Source organism: Musa acuminata, chromosome BXJ2-6 (genome assembly GCF_036884655.1).
Source record: "Musa acuminata AAA Group cultivar baxijiao chromosome BXJ2-6, Cavendish_Baxijiao_AAA, whole genome shotgun sequence".
In the NCBI taxonomy this organism is placed as follows: Eukaryota; Viridiplantae; Streptophyta; class Magnoliopsida; order Zingiberales; family Musaceae; genus Musa; species Musa acuminata.
Genome location: NC_088343.1, coordinates 36,419,259 through 36,437,857, shown reverse-complemented (window position 1 = coordinate 36,437,857; position 18,599 = coordinate 36,419,259). Strand labels below are relative to the sequence as shown.

The following is an 18,599-nucleotide window of genomic DNA, read 5'->3' as shown; positions in this document are numbered from 1 at the left end:
AGGCGTTGATTATCATGACATATTCTCCCCTATTTTCAAGGACTCATTTAGAATAATCATGACTCTTATAGCTTATCTTAATTTAGAGTTACATCAGATAAATATAAAAATAATATTTTTAAATAAGGATCTTGAGGGAAGAAGTATATATGGACTAGCCTAAAGGTTTTTGTGATAAAAATCAATTAGTTTATAAGTTAAATAAGTTAATACATAGACTAAAATAGGCTTTTCAATAATGGTACACTAAATTTTATAATGTTATTATCTCTTTTCGTCTTATTAAAAATATTATGAATTATGTTAAGGTCAATGGGAGCAAAATAATTTTCTTAACCCTATACATTGATAACAACTTATCTGCAAGTAATGATTTGGTTATACTATATAAAACAAAGTATTTCCTTTCTCAAAATTCTGAGATAAAGATTTAGGTGAAAACTCTTATACGAATAATATAGAGATTCATAAAAATAGATCTAAAAGGTTAAGACTATCTCAAAAAGTCATATTAAAAAGATTTTACAAAGATTTATAATATAATAATGTTCCCCTTCAATAGTGCCTATTGTGAAAGGAGATAAATTTAATTAAAATAACATCTACAAAATCATTTAGAAAAGAAGCAAATGAAAAATGACCCATATGCATCCGAAGTTTAATATATACATAGGTCTTCACATAACATTATATAGCATATGTAGTAGGGATGCTTTGGTAGATATAAAATTAGTCTAGGAATGACTCATTAAAAAGCTATAAAGATGGTGATGAAGCATTTGTAAGGAACTAAGGATTATATGCTGACTTATAAACATTCTGATTAGTTTAATATGATCAAATATTCATATTTAGATTTTGATGGATGTGCAATATATTTTTCTATTAGCTCGAGGTGCAATAACTTTGAGAAGCAACAAGCAAATAGTTGCTTCATCCACTATGCAAGTTTAATTTCTTCGTTGCTATGAAGCTACTACACAGACTTTGTGATTGTGTAACTTCATCTCATAATTAAATATTATTGATTTAATTACTCAACCTATAAAGATGTATTATGAAAACTCAGCCACTGTATTCTTTTCTAAGAACAATAAAAGTATTAAGTCATAGCAAACACATCAATATAAAGTATCACATAAAGAAACATGAAGTAGATAAATGATTGTTGATCCTATGACCAAAGGTTTACCGGCAACACAATATAATTGTCATGTGGAGCATATAAGGATTATTAGTTCATTTAGTATTTGATGTGATACATTACTTTTAAATTCTTATAAATAAAATATTTTTGTGCACATAACGTATGCATAAATTGACTCATTAAGTGTTCATTTATACATTGCAATACATGAAAGGAAACACATCTGCTATAATTCATGGATTATTTTGCTAACAAAGCAAACATCACAAAACAATCCTACATTCCAAGATTTTTTTTTTCAAAAAAATAAGATATATATATATCGGATGAGGTCTTGGAACTCTTAACCTTTGATAAATAAATCTAGTACATTATATTTTCATTAAATTTAAAATTTTTCTAGGTGTATATATCCCTTGAGTTCTTCCTTTCAAGCCAATTCCTTTCTTTAACACCTCATGTAACATCATCAGTCACTTAATTATATGTATTGATTTAGAAAGATGCGAAAGAGAGAAAATGAAGGCTACAATAATAAAGACTGAAGAAGTTTTTAGGTTCCCATTATCATCCTGTATGATGAGAAAAAACAGAGCCTTTCTGTTGTCAATAATGATAAAAGATACATCCAGTTATTTGTATCAAGATAAAGGTCGTCACTGACTGTGGTCGAGCTCACCACCACAAAATGTGTGTGGGATCTATTTCAACTATGACTATAATTCAGCAAAAAAGAGTTTCAGATTTAAGCTCATAGGCAACCATTTGTTTCATTCCATAAAGTCAACACCCATCGAAGCTTTGAAATTGAGTCACAAGGTAATCTAAGTGTTAGATTAACAAAATTTTGGTCAGGAAGATGTATACTCCCCACAAACACACACAAAGACAATAAATTGTGACTTGTTAATCATGAGAACATTCAAAATCATCAAGGTATTATATTATAGATCTTAATAGAAAGCCAACTCACTCCTTTCTCATTATTTCGGAATTGTAAGACAATATGTGCACCTTAGCACCCTAATAAAGGAGTCCTAACCGTGAATCTTCTCCATCTTGATGTCTCACACAGCAGTCCAGATTCATTTTTGCTGGAGCTTCCAAGACATCAGTGACCACAGCATAGGGATAAAGGTCTTTGTCCACAGAAATGTTGCAGATGCAAGAGTTCTAAAACAAACAGTCAGCTACAATAGAAGGTTTAACATAGTAAGAACTTACAAACGATGAAATCCATACCATGTATGCATATCAAGTTGGTCACTGCTAAAGAAGGTTTAACATAACACATATTTGATAACTAATAACATCAAGTAGAAGTTGAGAAAGGACAAGGAACAATTAAACCCAATATGATTCTGTCTTGACATAAGAGAATCATATATGAGCACTATACAAGTTCGAATAACTTGTTGAACAGCAAGAAAACTTCCAAATTAGTTGATCTTGCCCAATGAAGGAGTCTATAAAGCTATTTGGATGGTTGTATTTATGGACGTGCTGCATTAGTTGATGCCTGGATCTACAACAATAAAAAAGAATGGTGGAAAGTAAGAGCCTGCCTTACATTTATGAATTTGCTGTGTTACCGACGCAAGTCTTTGCAACTGCAGGGTCACTCGTTTGGATCCCTGCAATTTTGCAATGGCAGGCTGATATCAATTTCTGCATAGCGAAATGAAAGGATGTGTGAAGGAAAAAAGAAGATGCTTTCTCATGCAAACATGTTGCTGCATGATTAAAATTTGTGACCCAACTGCATTTTAAGAGGAACGTTCTTCTGGAAAACGCAACCATCCAAGAATTTCCTGCATCCGAAAGTCCTGTACCACTTGATGGAATGCAGGGGAAAGCACTCATCCAAACAGCCTCTATGTAAAACTAATTAGGTGTTGATATGGCTGGTGGAAATTGGCCTGAGTGGGTGGGGTTTGGTGTCATGATAAGATTGCTCCTCGGTGATCAGCGTGACCTCAAGTCTCCCCAGAACCCTGCGGGAACTTTGTGCCCTATGCTGGCCTTGGTATATGAATTTAATCAACGAAAAAATTATAGAAAAGGGTTAAACTCGATAAAAATCATTTTTTTCATATATAAAACCGTCATTCATTTCAATTGTGCTAGATCTATAAGTCGAGACACACTGACAAAAACATTTGATCATGCATAGAAGATAACAAGCATAATTGTGTTTAGTTTAGTAGAGGCAACCAATATGTTGGACGAATTGAACAAAGATGCAAATTTGCCAGAAGAACAACTATCCAAAAGGGAAATGTTTCAATACCTCAAAAGACGAGGTCTTCAGATGCAATTGGGCCACCCGTAGCATGAACCAAATCAACAACATCAACTCATTTCACGAGTCATTCAATTCCCAGAAGCACAATGACCGAAAGGGAAAGAAAGATAGGAAGGGGGAGAGGAGACTAGGGTTAACTACGGAGGAGGTGCACCTGGTACTTCCGGTAGAGGGTGAGGGGTCCTGCATCCACCGGTAGGGAACCTGGATCTCACTTTCTCCCCCTTCCAAGCTCCTTCCCACCGCCACCCTTCCTCTCTCCCCTTGTCGCTCGCAAGCCTAGACACCTCCGCTTTCCGTGCAGATGCCGCATCGTATTGAGATGGGAAATGGGATTTGCATAAATGGGCTAATCAAACCTAATCGATCGAACCAGATTAGACCGATCCACCACGAGCCGGAGGTAAAATTATCGTATGTAATCGATAAATAGCTTTTCTCTAAGAGAAATTAATATTCGGTTCCATTTCAATGCGAAAGGAGAGTAGTAAATGCAGATGAAATGGGAGTTTTGACGAGTAAAAACAATTGGAGAGAGAGAGAGAGAGAGACAATGCACTCAACATATAGTCAACGACAAGTGTTGGGTATAAGAGAGTTTTTTAGGCCGATCCATAGACGATGGATGGCCTTATAGTCAACGACAAGTGATGGCAGTCAACATATAGTCGACCACAAAGCCTGTTGGTGAATGCACGTGGTTTGCATTCCATTTGCCCCTCGGATATTTTCTTCTTCTTCTTCTTCTTTTTCTTTAGGCAGTATATGCCTCTCCCCACTTGACTGTAGACCATTTGATACCAGAGCTTGCGCCGTAGAGAGGCAGATGAAGTGCTACCAACCATTGATTCTGCAAGTCAAGTGGATGACAACCCACTATTCTTGGCAGCTTTTGCCTCTCCCATGCCGAACTCCCCACAATACACTAGCCACCATCAGCCTCACTGACCTTTCTGTTTTGGAAATTTTGTATTGGATTGTATTGACAAGAGCCAGCTGCTACTCAATGATGGAGATAGCATACCTGGAGCTTGGACTTTTTGCCTTTGGAGCCCAGACCCCACCAAGGAAGCACAATCTTGATTCTGGATCATTCCTCTTGAGTAGATCGACTGATTCGCTTGAAGAAAGGACTCGATGTGTTGATGTTTCTAATTGAAATTTGCTGACTTTTGGGAGAAAGAGGAAGACCTGGTTCCGCCTTTGAGGTCATCCTTTTGCCCCTTTGTCCCCTTGGGAGTCCGCCGAGATTTGAGTTCCCCTTGAAGCCTTTCGGTGCGCTTTCGTCCCGTTCCGCCTCGGATTCTGGTGCTGGTGCTCGCTCTCGATTAAAGGTGGGGTTTTTGTGTTTGTGCTGTGGGTCGCTTTTATTGTTGGTTGTTGATTGGTCCCTCTTGAATTCAACATGCGCTGAAGTTTGCTCCTTTTCTCGGGGCTTCTCCGTCCAAAGTTTGGATTTTGGGACTCGATTTGTGTGTGATGTTTGGATTTTTTAGGCTCGAAGGGCTCTTCTGAGGTACAGAACAATCTGGTCCCGAGGGCTTGACGATGCTTTGTCATCTGGGTTGGATTTGCTCCGAAGATCTCGGAGTAGATCGCTATTACCACTCCAACTGCCAAGTTCTTATTTTTCCCAGTGTCTTGCAATCCTCAATTCTTATATCAGTTCTCTCACTGCAGGCTTGGTTCTTGTGCTTCGATTTCTTGAGCGAGAAGAGATATTAGCTTCATCCTCAATTTTTCTGTACTGTATTTTGCTAGTGTTTCTGTTCCCAAACATTCCAATCTTAGTTCTTGTTCCAGTTCTGATCGCAGTTCTTGATCTGACTTCTTCAGCTTAATTCTTCTGGTGTCCTTGCAGGCACTGCTTCAATCGATGGACTCCTACCAACTCTTCTCAGCGACCTCCGACTCCCCCACTGCCGCTGCTGAGCCCGGGAAGTCGAAATCGGCGGCCGTCGTCCAGGACTCCACCACTTTCGACGGCGAATTCGATCCCCAAGTGTTCATTGGGTTTCTCGAGGTCTTCATTTACCAGGCTCGCGACATTCACAACATCTGCATCTACCATAAGCAAGATGTTTATGCCAAGCTCTGTCTCACCAGCGACCCCGACGTCGCTGTCTCCACCCGGATCATCAACGGCGGGGGGCGGAATCCGGTCTTCAACGAGAATCTCCGGCTAAGTGTCCGAACGATCGAGTCATCGCTGAAATGTGAGATATGGATGCTTAGTAGGGTGAAGAACTACCTCGAGGACCAGCTGCTGGGGTTCGCGCTGGTGCCCCTTTCGGATGTCCTCTTAGCTAAAGCCAAGTTGGTGCAGGAGTTCTCCCTCTCATCTACTGATCTCTTCCATTCTCCTGCGGGCTTCGTTCAGTTGTCGCTCTCTTACGTTGGTGCTTCCCCGGATGTTATGGCAATCACGTCAGTGCCAAAAACTGTGATTACTGAGGCTAATTTGCCGGATGCAGAAACTGACGACTCAATTCCCTGTGAGTATGAGAAGATTGAATTCCCCGACCTGAAGGTGGCTAATGAAAATCAACAGATGGTTTCTGAGTACTTCGGGCTACAGAGCACTGATATGGAGACACAAAGTTCAGAGAGCTTGGTGACTTCAGAGAGTGGCAACTGTGTCGAGGATGATGCAGGGGTGCGCCTTGTGGAAAGCTTCTCATCCGCCAAGAGACTTGGATCTCTTGATTCTGATAATGCACTGAAAAATGACACTACCATAAGCAGTGTTTCCATGGCTGAATATTCTCCTGTAACACTTCCAGTTGCATCTCAATCCATCTCTGATGTGTTGTCAGTCACAGCATCTCCAAGCAGAAAAGATAAGAGCTCAGAGGTCACAGATGGTGAAGCTGATTCATCTGCGCCATCAAAGGTTGAATTCATGAGACCAATCATCAGCATAAACATTGAGCCAGAGCAGACAGTGGTTCAGCAGGATATTGTTGATATGTACATGAAAAGCATGCAAGAGTTTACAGAGTCATTGGCTAAGATGAAGCTTCCCATGGATATGGAGACCAGCAGCAGCCCGAGTGTGGAGAATGCTAGTCCTGATAGTGAGAGGAAGGTGACAACACCAAAAGGAATTGGCTCCAAAGTTTTCTATGGAAGTAGGGCATTCTTCTGAAAGTATTCCTCTCGAGGTATACAAGTTCCTCTGCAATTGTCAATTAAATAATCAATTTGCTGTCAGATATGTGCACATTGTCTATGTGGTTTAGTCCTATCAGAAATATTAGATGGCATGGCCATTACAGACTCTGTTTACTATGCTTGTCATGCTCTGTTTGGTGGTGTTATGATTAATATATTATTGTTTCTGTTGATCCTTTTGTGGTTGTTATCTTCACCATGCTATTTACTTTGGAAATTGAATGAATATACAGAGATGCTATATTAATTAATGTCTTCTATATGATATCAAAGTAGCAAGGTGCTACTAATTAATTATCCATCATTGATGGAAATACTTCTCTATATGCCACTTGTATAGGTCACAGAAAATGCAAGTTATAAATTCCATGTCATAAATTTCAGTTCTTGGGACAAAATTGAGATCACTATGATTCTTCGGATGCTTAATTTCTCTTAACTTGGTTATGGAACCAATTAGGCGGTAATTTTCTCTTAATTTTCCTCGTTTTGCATATGTTATAATCTGTAGATACATCTCATGATTAGTATGCGCTGTGTTGAGTTCTTTGAGTTAGAGTTGTTTGTATCTGCTCTTTTACTTCTTTAACCTGGACATCCTTTTCTCAGTATCCAATTGTCTGATCACTATCAAACAGTTATGATTCTTGTTAGTCAATTTTGATTTTTGGATGTTCCTTTTACACCAAGAAAGCTAGGGTAAGTTGATGATGTCATCTTCAGCTTCTTTGTGCTCTGTATTACTATCCTGATATCGTAAAAATCCAAGTCAAAGTTGAGAAGAACAATATGATTTTCTATAACCATCACGAGTGCTACTTTATCCAAATTTCTATTTCACAATCTGATCTGTATAATAATTTACTAGAACTTTTATTGATCTAAGTGATTTCCCACAAACAAATAACAAGGACTGATCTGCGTTATGGTGCAAATGATTTTGGTTGCTTAAAAAAGTATCAACCAAATAATGTAAAATGACACAGATTCCATCGATCAGGAAAACAATATGTACTCCCTTAAGTCAGTTGATTATGGTAAATATTTTAATTGAGCTCTAATCATGTTGGAAATTTGTCACCAACACATCTCTAATACATGGAGAAAATCAAATTTTATCTTGTAATATGTTTTCTTGAAAGAAAATTTAGGATATATATATTTTTTTGTTTTTCGATGATGGCCCTGCTGACTCTTTTCCACAAAAGAAATAACAGGAATATAACATCATTAACAGCAGGTCTTATAGGACCTGTAACTAATGCAAGCCCTGCATGATATCATCTATCCTTGGAAGATCCTCGGATTCTTTTTCACAGGTTCTGAGAACACCAAATTAAAAATGTTGTAACTCTCAGGCCCCAACCTATAGTTCCAAATTCTTGTATTTATTTAAGTTCCTTTCTTACTAAATCTGAATATATATGAGAATAACAACATTAAATTACTTGTTTCAGATCCTATTATATTTTCTTTCCCATTTATGCAGAAGCAGAAAACAATACTGTGATTCATGGCTCCATTTTATGCTTATTGTGAATTACTTTGCCATGGTCCCTTATCTTTTCCAAATAGTAAAGAACTTACTGGGATTCAAGTTCCACAATAGGTTATATCGCATGCTAGTCATGTACATATCATTGAATTAATTCACAAATGGTTCTGCCATCTTTGCTGTAACCACAAGTCTGAAAGATTGAAGATACATCAAAGCATCATTCTTTTTCTAGAAATCTAGATGACCAGTTGAAAGAATTTTATTCGTTAATTTATGTTAACTTACCTGGTTGCTTTGCAGAAACCGCTGGAGATCTCTTCGGGTGGCACAGTTATTGGATTTGCCTGTGTGTACTGCAGCTGCTGGCAACTGCTCCTCAAATTTCATGTTCTACTTATTTGATCAAATCAGAAACAGGAGTCTTATTTTTCTTGTTTTTGGGTTGGACCAGTTCTCTTTTTTCCTTGTCAAATATGAGGCTTCGTATCCGCGGTATAATTTTCTGATGCTTGTTTAAGAACTTCTACGCAAGAATTATACAACTCTTGTATCTCTTTACTAAGTACTAAGCTCTCAAACATCAGAATCTAATGTGCACTTGTTTCTCGAAATCTAACATGTCATGCAAATGTCGATATGGTTTGCGGAGGAGAAAAGAATTCAAAATTTTCAGATATTGTATTTGCCAATTGACAAATTCACGGATTTACATGTGGAAGATCGAAATAAGAAAGGAAACCTTTTTTCATTTATTATAAATTGGTAGTTAATATTGAACTTGTTTTCATTTGTCAATTTAATTCCATGATCTCCCTTCTCCTATCCTCCTGTAAAATAAAAATGCATTATATGAACTTATTTTAATCATGTCTATAAACCCTTGTTTTAAAGGAGACATAAGAGCAAGAAAACAAAAACAACTTTCTCTCCTTGCAAACTGTTCATATCATAAAAGTCATTGTTATCCTTAACAAGACACTGAGAAAAATGGTTGCATCTCGATCATCTGAAGAAACATGGCAACCATATTTGATCTAAACCTGCACGACAAGTACATCCTATTGTTATTCTCATAGCATACTCAAGCAACATTATGAGTAGCTGCACGCAAAATACTTGTACAAGTGCTCATTATGCTAATGACTCTTGTTGAAAGACCATGTTTTTAAGTTTGATAGTGAGAATAATGTGAGCCATAAATTCTTTGGTTTGATTTCTTGATTGCACGTATTATTCTTGAACGGTTTGATCATCAAGTTTGCAGAATCAATTTCTGAAATGTACAGGCAACAAAATATAGTGACTAAAAATTGCCATGTCCCATACAAGAAACCCAAGACAAGGAGAAAAGCCAAAAAGCCCAAAAAAATATGCACCATGAACATAGACATTATAACTTGGAGAGATTTCTTAAATACAAAAGGATCTTTGAAAATTAAATATTGATTCCCATATAAATACCTTATGTATCACAAAGTTTTGACATAAGAGTGAAAGAAAAATACTTTTAGGTGCTCCTAAATTTTTTCTTTAATAGATTTAGAGAGATTTTAAATGAGAAATTATATAAGAGACACTGTTTTTGATAGAAGATGATGATCATGATAAGATTTAAATAAGAAAATCTCTCCTAATTGACTGATCATACATAAAAGAGAAAATATCTCCCTCTAATTCTGTATAAATACTGTTCACTTTTATGAATTTTCAACCATTTTAATTTATCAGTTTTGACTTAAAAGATAAGTCAAGAGGAATTTCTTATCTTTTATTATTCTCAAACAATGAGAAACTTGAGTTTATCTCCATAATTATAAACAAAGGGTATGGAACTGCATATATCTATCTATCTTATGTTCATTATTTCTAAATATTTGTTTTATTTTTTATTCTCTGTACTATTCCTTTGACATCAGTCTATTTTCTCCATACTCATCATGGTGCTGGTACTCATGGAAGTTTAATACATTTTTCAATGAAATCAAGTTTATTTTTCATTATCCCTTCTTAAAATTATTTTTTTATAAAAAAAATATATAAAAAAACTATATTCTGATTGACCCTCATTTTCTTTAAAAATAATATAATCTTCTATCTCTCTTATTTTACATTCATCTCTTATTTCTTTACCACTATAGCCACAATGTGGAAATTAAAGATGCCAATGGTGGAATGTCCATATGAAAATTCACAATGTGGAGTTGTAAACATCCTTATACAATATCAGAAGAAATCCAATCCAATCCAATGGAGATGTTTGGTGAGAGGACATCAATATGATAATGATATCTCATTCATCCTTTTTTTTTTTGGTTTCCCCCTACAGGTATTGTCACAACTAAAGGCTTTTATCCAATGATATGTGGTGCAACTTGATGGACATGTAGTTGTCTCAAATGTCAATCGAGGGATGACATGGTTGCCTCCCTTTCTACAACATGTTTGGCCTATGCAATGGAGAAACAAAATACATATAGGTTATATAGAGGGCAGGAATGAGTGAATGGGTCTCAAGAATTAAAATTTGTGATATAAAAAAGAAAAAACCGAAGAGAAGATGAATTATAAAATAGATATAAGCTGTGGAGAATTTGTATGTATTATATACATTTAACATTATTTTTTTAATAAAAACTTATAATTTTTGTTATACTATTATTTCCATACTATTAAGTACAAGGAAGCTTCAAATGTTGTTTCTTATTCCTCTTATATAAGGTTCTAAAAGGTTATCGTTTTAAAGTCTTCTTATACCTTGTTTATCTTAATTGTACTTCTTAAGATTCAACAGAAATTATGTAATGGGGACTCAGAAATATGCCATAATCATTAGTTCTAAGCATCCTTGTTTAGAACATTATTCATAAAATGTGCAAAGCATCCTTGTTTACTCTCAAGAAGGCAAGCCAAACGATCATTAGTTCTAAACATGTCTACTTATCCAAGCTTAACAAGAAATAATAAAGCTAAAAGCCTCTCCAAGCGAATTATTCATGAAAGGTGAAAAGCACCCTTGTTTATTCTCAAGAAGGAATACACTGAGAGGCATTGCCGAGATCCGAGAAATGTTTTGATCCTCCTATAGCGAAATGGAATGGTCACCTTATTTGTGATCCACCTGCATTACAATTTAATAATATTAATTGTCGTAATCTCCATAGCATACTCGAGCCATATTGTAAGAAACTTCAATAATAATAATAAAAAAAGACTTTGATTTCGGTATATCACCTCATGGGACCTAAGAATCCTTCGGCTTGATTTCATACTTGCAAATCTTGTGCTTGATACATTTGATCATCATATTGGCAGAATCAATCCCTGAGCAGTTGTTCAATCATCAAACTGTTGATGTTGGAATCTACGATATGTATTAGATGAAAGAACCAATACAAACCTGCAAGATATGCACCATGGACGTAACCATTGTAGTGCTCGCTTGTGTGTTCACCAGTGAAATAAACCTTTCCAATTGGTGCCTTCACAACATATTTTTTCGCATTACTCATTGCAATCACTGATATCTACTTATGAGAATGATATGTGACATGTAAATTACCCTGATCTGATCATACTCATAACGGTTGACACCAAGTGGCCAATTGGAGAAGGCGCCCTTGAAGAACCTATCAGACCACCACCTGGGAACAAGTATATCTGTGGCCTCGGGAATATGTTTCCCGAACATGTTCCTCAAGACCTCCATAGCTTCTGCCTTGGTTTGGGAGTCTGGCTGCTGCTCTATCCTCCTTGATTCCTCATCTGTTACCGTGACCAGTAGAACATTGGCTCCTGGGTATTGCTTCTCGAATTGCTGCAGCATGCAAACATGATTCATGCATGGTGAGGCTAATATATATCTACACTAGCTTCGCTAGATATTGCTTCTCGAATTGCTGCTGCATGCAAACATGATTCATGCATGGTGAGGCTAATATATATCTACACTAGCTTCACTAGATTGTGCTCATTATTCTCAGAAAAAGTAGCTTACCCTTTTGTTCTTATCTATGTTTCTAAGTGTAAAAGAAGTATAAGATCATTAGTACCTGCCACACTGGATAATATCCTCTTCTTTCATTAGCATAGAGAAAGAATTCTGTCCCATTTCCCTCAGGCCAAAACTTGTAAGGAAATTTGAGAAAGATCTTGGTGTATACCGCCATATCGAACTGGTACATTGCAAGGATCTTCCATTGCTATATTTCAGAAGATGATGTTGAAGGTCATATTATCACAAAACAAACAATGATAACTAAAACATTTAGCTTCTATAAACTCCAAGAAAGGAAAATTACAAACATATTATTATGTACAGTATCGAAAAAAACTTACAGGCAAGTCTGGCTCAAACTTGATGAGTTTGGTTTGAAGAACACCAATGCTAACTGAAACAATTACATAATCTGCTTTGTAAACTGATCCATCCTCTGTGACAACAACTACACCACTTTGAAAGTGTCGTATACGTCTCACTACCTGTAATTGTTAAGCAAATAGAATTTTGTAAGACATAAATATTTTATAATAATAAAATCTAACTTCTATTGTGAAAATTTTGAAAAAGAAATCCTAATTTACTTCTTTTTTTTTGCTTAGTGTCTCTTGTTTCTTATTTTCCGAGGATATTTTTTACCATATATAACAAAAATAATTTTTTTAATTATCTCTTCCTTCCAATAGAATTGCTTGAAGTCGTGATTCAAGACCAGTTCAAAATAATACTATACCTTATAATTTAATAAAAATATATTACAAAATAGATAGTTTTATTAAAATTTAAAATAATTATATAAAATAATTTAAGAATACATATGAAAAAAATGGTAAATGCATATAGTCAATCAAATAAAATGAGGAATCATATGAGTAACTACAATAAAAAAAAATACTAACTGTATATTTAAAACAATTTTAGTCAATATTCTAAATGTTAATAAAAAAATATAAAATTGTAATATTATCTAATTATCATATGCACCATAATAAAGATTTGCATCTTATAATATCAATTAAATTTTTAGTTAGGCTTTCACTTTTAGTAATTTAACATGATTTTAATTAAAATATATCAAAATTAATAAAGATATGATAACAATCAAATTATTTGTAATGTTTCTAAAATATGTAACCTAAGAAATCTTTATAAACAGCTAAAGTTATGTTGTTCTTAACATAAGGATATGCCATTTTGTCATAATTTTTTAAAAAATACAACTCTATTTTAAAATATATTAAACACCAAATATCAACCACTCTTATATATAACTTTTCTAAATGTCCTGCAGGCTACTTCTTTGTCAGCTTATTCTCCTAGTTTCCTGCTACTCTCTTACGGCATATTCTCTTGGTTTTATGATATCAATGTTTAATATATGACTAGAAAGGTAAATAAATAAATAAATATATAAATATATAAATATATATATATATACAGAACAAATAAGATAGTAGCATATGATAAACAATTTGAAATAGGAGAAGCTGTTGATGCTTCTTTGACTTGTATAGATGATTGATATGGTGATTGATTCATAAACTGTAGATGGGAACATCGCCATGCTTCAACCTAATCATAGTGCATTAGCGTGGCGACCAAGAGAGATGTCAAACAATGCATATAAAACACTTGTGATAAGATAAGAAAAGGCTGGTTCTATGGAAGTACGCACTCTCCATGGAAGAATGTAGAGATAATAGATTTGATCTGAAAAGTCGACAATGGTCAGGGAAACCTTTACTTACGGGACCAGAATTTTATGAGTTCACCGCAGGATTCTAGTCTATTGCATGGTAGCCATGACAATAAAATAAGTACAAGATAAGTCCATGACAGTGGAAGAGTGAAGGCGCTTCCACGCTGTTCCAACAAGATAAAGGACAAGATAAGTACAAGTTGATGGTAGCCATGACGTTCCAACAACAGTTGCATTTAAATACGCAAGTAGAAGAAGTGAAGGCTCAAACGGAACCTAAAACCTGTAGCCGAGGTGTTAATATACCATTAAGTTGCAGATCGCAAAGCTATTTGACAATAAGATAATAATGAATCATAAATATGACAGCTATGTTGGTAGAAAGATAAGTCTAAGAAACATGGAAAAGTCATTATATTCTAAAAACTGATGCATTAAATGAGAGTTCCCTTCAAAAAAATTAGTTCACTAGTAATGTTTAATACAGTGATAGATTGTTTTCCTAATCCTTCAATGAACCTGCAGAGAGGCACCAATGGGTATTGATAACATTTCATTACTTTTATATACTATTACAGTCTTATTTTTTCCCCACTCTTACACTATTAAGATTCCTCCTCTACAATTTAAATGCTATTTCCACAATGAGTTGCAACATAAACATATCTTATTTAAGATAATATAGATCAGTATATACTATAAAAAAATAATATAATCTAGTTTATTTATCATCTAGAATGATCTTCTAAGGTCATATATATATATATATATAGAGAGAGAGAGAGAGAGAGAGAGAGTGTGTGATGATAGATCTGTCAAGAAACGAGTACTGTGGAGTATTTACCTTTCCAAGGAGGAGACGAGGATCTACAATGGTGCCGTTCTTGGCCGTCCTTAGGAACTGGCCGGCCAAGTCGTACACCAGACTCTCGTAGCCTCGTTGGTCCGCCACAAAGTAGACGTCCTCCCCAAAGTTGGCGAACGTGGGCAAGGGAACAGTATTCTGGAGACTCGTCACCCTCGGTGGCTCCGCGAACTCGTAGTCGTAGGTGTAGTAATCCACCACCATTTCCAACGCGGTGGAAGGAACACTGCACGCATGCAAAACCACACAGTCATGCGTGCGGTTTAAACGACAGAACGGCATGCATGTGTTGGCAGAGCGATAGATTTACTGGTTCTTCAGGCGTTGAGACGTCAAAATGGAGACGTCCTCGCGGCCGCTGGGAGGTAAGGATGCGGAGAGCTTCTCTCCAAAGCTATTGACCTTGGCGGCCTCCTCGATGACCTCGTCAACTTCGGAGCTCTGGTAAAGCCCACCACTGAGTACATAGAAATTAAGCAGATGGCACGATGTTAGGGAAATGGTGAACAGAAGAATTAAGAGCATGAAATATATGGCTAGATTTGGTTACATCTCATTGTAGGTGTTGGAGGAGAGGTTGCTGTAGTCTGAGAAGAAGTTCCTCAGGCGGAGCTTATTGGCCATCTTCCAAATGGGGTTCAACTCAGGGCCGTTCACTCCTTCCACCCAGTTGGCTCCCATCTCCACGTTCATCCCTGCGAAGTTGACTTTGCGCATGCGGCCACCGATGCGGTCCGTGGCCTCCAGGATCAGTATGTCCTTTATGCCGGCGTCCGACAGCGTCTTCGCGGCAGAGATCCCTGCGTAAACCGGCATCAAGTTCATTAGATGCTTGAAGTACATGCATCAACTGCACCAAATGCTATGATGCGAACGCTGATTAATATTTTACCAGACATGCCGGCTCCGACGACGATGACTTTTGGGCCGGCCGCCGCGACAGCTCCGGCGAATACATTGGAAACGAGCAACAGAGCCACGATAGCATCAAGGGCTCCCATCTCTGTCGCTCTCTGTGCGACCTCTCCCTGGCTTTAGCTGTACAAGATAAGGATGCCCATCGTGCAGCAGGTAATTGGACTTATATGGAGGGAGATGCTCATCAAGTGACAGCTGAGGCTACGTGTTCTTTACTGTGACATGGTGCCTTCCATAATTGGATCAGGAGATGTTGCTGCTACCAGCTTAAAGACACTCCCACTCCGTTCACTCGAAGTCAGATCTCGATGTCTGCAGCACTTGTTTTCACCTTTCATTTTTCCCTTTTCCCAAGTGAAAAACTTGTATTACTTCAAAGTGCATGCGAATACAAAGTTGTCATCCATGTCACGAGTTAGAAGATGATTTCATATCTTCCTTCCTAAGGCATCTCATGAGAACTCTATTTAACTAGGTCATTGTTGAGCTTATTTTCTAAGAATAACATGGTCATCATCCCCCATTCATTACTGTATTGCAGCCTTTCCTTGGTTTCAGCTGAATCAGAATCTCGGGAAGATGTTCATACCGTGAGATGATAGGTCAAGCAACATTTTTCTTTGTTTAATATATTTAAATAAACGTGCACATCACATGGTTTGTTTATAGATTATTCTTTATACAATATATTTAAAGTACATGCATATCACATGGTTGGTTTACAGGTTACGTTATAAGAGACTTGAGGATACTTCCAAGGCAAATACATTTCATATCATATACAATATTACATCCATCCTTTATTTATCTAAACGACCTCGATGTTATTTAGATGTCTATCATATTCTAATAAAGATAATTAATTAATCAAGTACATTTTACCATAAAAATCTTTACTATTGGACCCCTATTTATTTTTAGCTTGCGCGTATTTTTTTCGCTTAGATGAAAGCACACTTAGACTTTTGGACTTAGTCAGAATACATGAATCGATTGCGGTTCGATCTAATTTAATAAAATCTTATTTAATCAAGTCACTCGTGAAATTAAACTAAGTTACACTCAATCATCAAACCTATTGAAATAACTTCAATTTCGATAATTAACTATCATAAAATTCTCAAAACATTGATATCTTTGAATATGTCGTAGTAATTCTTTGGAAGCTTTGATTGATTTAATAGAAGTTGACTAAGTTACACTCGAAATTAAATTAAGTTATACTCAATTACGATTTAAAAAATCTCATATTTTAATAATTAATTATCATAAAATTCTTAAAATCGTAAACACAATAATAAAACCTATTAAAAAAAACATCAATTTTTTGGTTAATTTATTATTATAAAATCTTATAAAAATAGAAAAGTGATACTAATTACCTTAGAATCACGGCTAAATTGTTTGGTAGAAGTTTAATTTAGTTTAGTGAAAATCGATCAAGTTACATTTGATATTGAACTAAATTACACTCGATCACAAAACCTATTAAATAAATCTTTAGTTCAAGTAAAGAAGAGGATACTATCTCCTTACATTTCAAGCATATCCTAATGATGCTATAATGTGTCAGCTAGTATAATGATGCTATCAACACATCTCCTTACATTTAGAAAAATAGACCAACATAGGGTTAGCTCCACTTTTGCTGTGAATTAAACTTAAAACTATCTAATTTAACTCAAAAATAAAGATGCTAATGAAAGATCATGTTATTTAATGATAGAATATGCTAAGGAGTAATAAAACTATCAAGTTTGGATCATAGAGTCATGAGATACCATAATTAAAAACCATACCTCTTGGATTGCTGATCTATAATAATTCATAGAAATTTTTTTTGAAAAAATTTGTTCTAAAATAGACTAAACCTAAAATTCATCTAAATTCTACTATTAATTTTTCAACAGTAAACTCTATAAATCAAATTATTAGACAATTCTATGAAGCAATCTTATATCATTATTCTAGTTGATCAAACGATATTAAATTATCATAAAATTTTATAAAAAACTAGGAGATATATAAAACTAAATATATGCTAAATTTTAGTTTAGAATAGAATCATTTAGAGGCTAAACTATCCTCCCTATTTAACTACTATCATTTATCCTATTATATGAAAAATGGGTTAAAACTTTATGAACTTCTATACCTCATATCTTCATGGACATAAGCCATATTCACTCAATTCCATACTTGTAAAACTCTTCAAGAATCCTTTTAAGAGATATGAAAAGATTATGATCCAGTCTTATCCCTAAATGGATCGATTTAGCTTGAACAAAACCCCTCACAAGAAATAAAAGATTCTACATGCTAAAGAGTGATAGATCTATAACTTAAATCACAAAACTTAGATTTAAGTTGTTCTAGAAGCCATAGAATTCAAACTTAACTATACAAAACATATAAAAAAATTAGGTCATCCAAAATCAATAAAAAAAAATAACTTACAAATTATAAAATTAAAATCTTAGGTATCACAAGGGAAGAATTAAGTTTTCTTAACTCAATCCTCGTTAAAACCAAAGTTCTTAGGCTTGAATAAAAAAAAGACTCAGCATTTGAGAGAGAATAAGTGAAGAATTAACGAAAGAGGTCGAGATAGTGAGGTGGATAATGCCAAAATAAGGTCTGTTGTTTAGAGCTGCTTAAGATGTAGCCTAAAGGTTATGGGTTCAATCTCATAAGCTTCCTTTAATGTTTTCTTTTATTTTTTTTCTTTTCTTCTTCTTTTAGTATAGTTGTAGGATTAACATAGCTTAATATGAGTTTAATTTAAATTGATATAAATAAAGGGTTTTCACTCTTAAATTATCTTTTTATCTCACTTTTTGATATCAACATTTTTCGGGCAGCACTCCTCTTTAATTTCTCATTTTACTACTCCACTTATGCATATGTAATTAAAGTTGTCATCCCTTAGGTGTTTAAATCTCAAAGTCACTTACTTTAGTTATGGTTAAACTAATTCAAACCTTAACATTCACTTA

General features: G+C 35.3%; 2 protein-coding genes and 1 long non-coding RNA gene across 8 annotated transcripts; 1 reads left to right on the top strand and 2 right to left on the bottom strand.

Annotated features, from left to right (window-relative positions):
- Nucleotides 1-2,024: 2,024 nt before the first annotated feature.
- Nucleotides 2,025-3,978, bottom strand: LOC135615385 (uncharacterized). Of its 2 annotated transcripts, none has more exons than XR_010488009.1 (2): nucleotides 2,718-3,978; nucleotides 2,025-2,337 (listed from the first exon to the last, which is right to left on the bottom strand). It is a non-coding gene; the product is annotated as an uncharacterized LOC135615385 (long non-coding RNA). The 2 variants fall into 2 exon arrangements; XR_010488010.1 differs by having other exon boundaries at nucleotides 2,025-2,320.
- Nucleotides 3,979-4,219: 241 nt separating this feature from the next.
- LOC135585400 (uncharacterized) lies at nucleotides 4,220-8,686 on the top strand. Of its 5 annotated transcripts, none has more exons than XM_065113802.1 (4): nucleotides 4,220-4,786; nucleotides 5,133-5,196; nucleotides 5,314-6,616; nucleotides 8,425-8,686. In XM_065113802.1, exon 3 carries the CDS (start codon nucleotides 5,329-5,331, stop codon nucleotides 6,598-6,600), a length of 1,272 nt encoding a protein of 423 aa, XP_064969874.1. In that variant the 5' UTR covers nucleotides 4,220-4,786; nucleotides 5,133-5,196; nucleotides 5,314-5,328; the 3' UTR covers nucleotides 6,601-6,616; nucleotides 8,425-8,686. The 5 variants fall into 5 exon arrangements, with proteins under 5 accessions (XP_064969874.1, XP_064969872.1, XP_064969875.1 ...); XM_065113803.1 differs by lacking the exon at nucleotides 4,220-4,786 and adding an exon at nucleotides 4,815-4,968; XM_065113804.1 differs by lacking the exon at nucleotides 4,220-4,786 and adding an exon at nucleotides 4,989-5,042.
- Nucleotides 8,687-10,933: 2,247 nt separating this feature from the next.
- LOC135615384 (polyamine oxidase 1-like) lies at nucleotides 10,934-15,807 on the bottom strand. The gene is made up of 10 exons (XM_065113799.1): nucleotides 15,578-15,807; nucleotides 15,236-15,485; nucleotides 14,996-15,142; nucleotides 14,665-14,911; nucleotides 12,460-12,603; nucleotides 12,174-12,323; nucleotides 11,684-11,938; nucleotides 11,522-11,603; nucleotides 11,356-11,445; nucleotides 10,934-11,242 (listed from the first exon to the last, which is right to left on the bottom strand). Exons 1-9 carry the CDS (start codon nucleotides 15,684-15,686, stop codon nucleotides 11,366-11,368), a joined length of 1,464 nt encoding a protein of 487 aa, XP_064969871.1. The 5' UTR covers nucleotides 15,687-15,807; the 3' UTR covers nucleotides 10,934-11,242; nucleotides 11,356-11,365.
- Nucleotides 15,808-18,599: the final 2,792 nt, after the last annotated feature.

Coding starts and splice junctions, on each gene's coding strand:
- LOC135585400 (XM_065113800.1), top strand. CDS start 5,329: ATGGACTCCTACCAACTCTTCTCAGCGACCTCCGACTCCCCCACTGCC.
- LOC135615384 (XM_065113799.1), bottom strand. CDS start 15,686: ATGGGAGCCCTTGATGCTATCGTGGCTCTGTTGCTCGTTTCCAATGTA. Junction 15,143..15,235: donor TCCAACACCTACAATGAGAT/GTAACCAAATCT, acceptor CTATGTACTCAG/TGGTGGGCTTTACCAGAGCT. Junction 11,604..11,683: donor ATGAGTATGATCAGATCAGG/GTAATTTACATG, acceptor TATGTTGTGAAG/GCACCAATTGGAAAGGTTTA.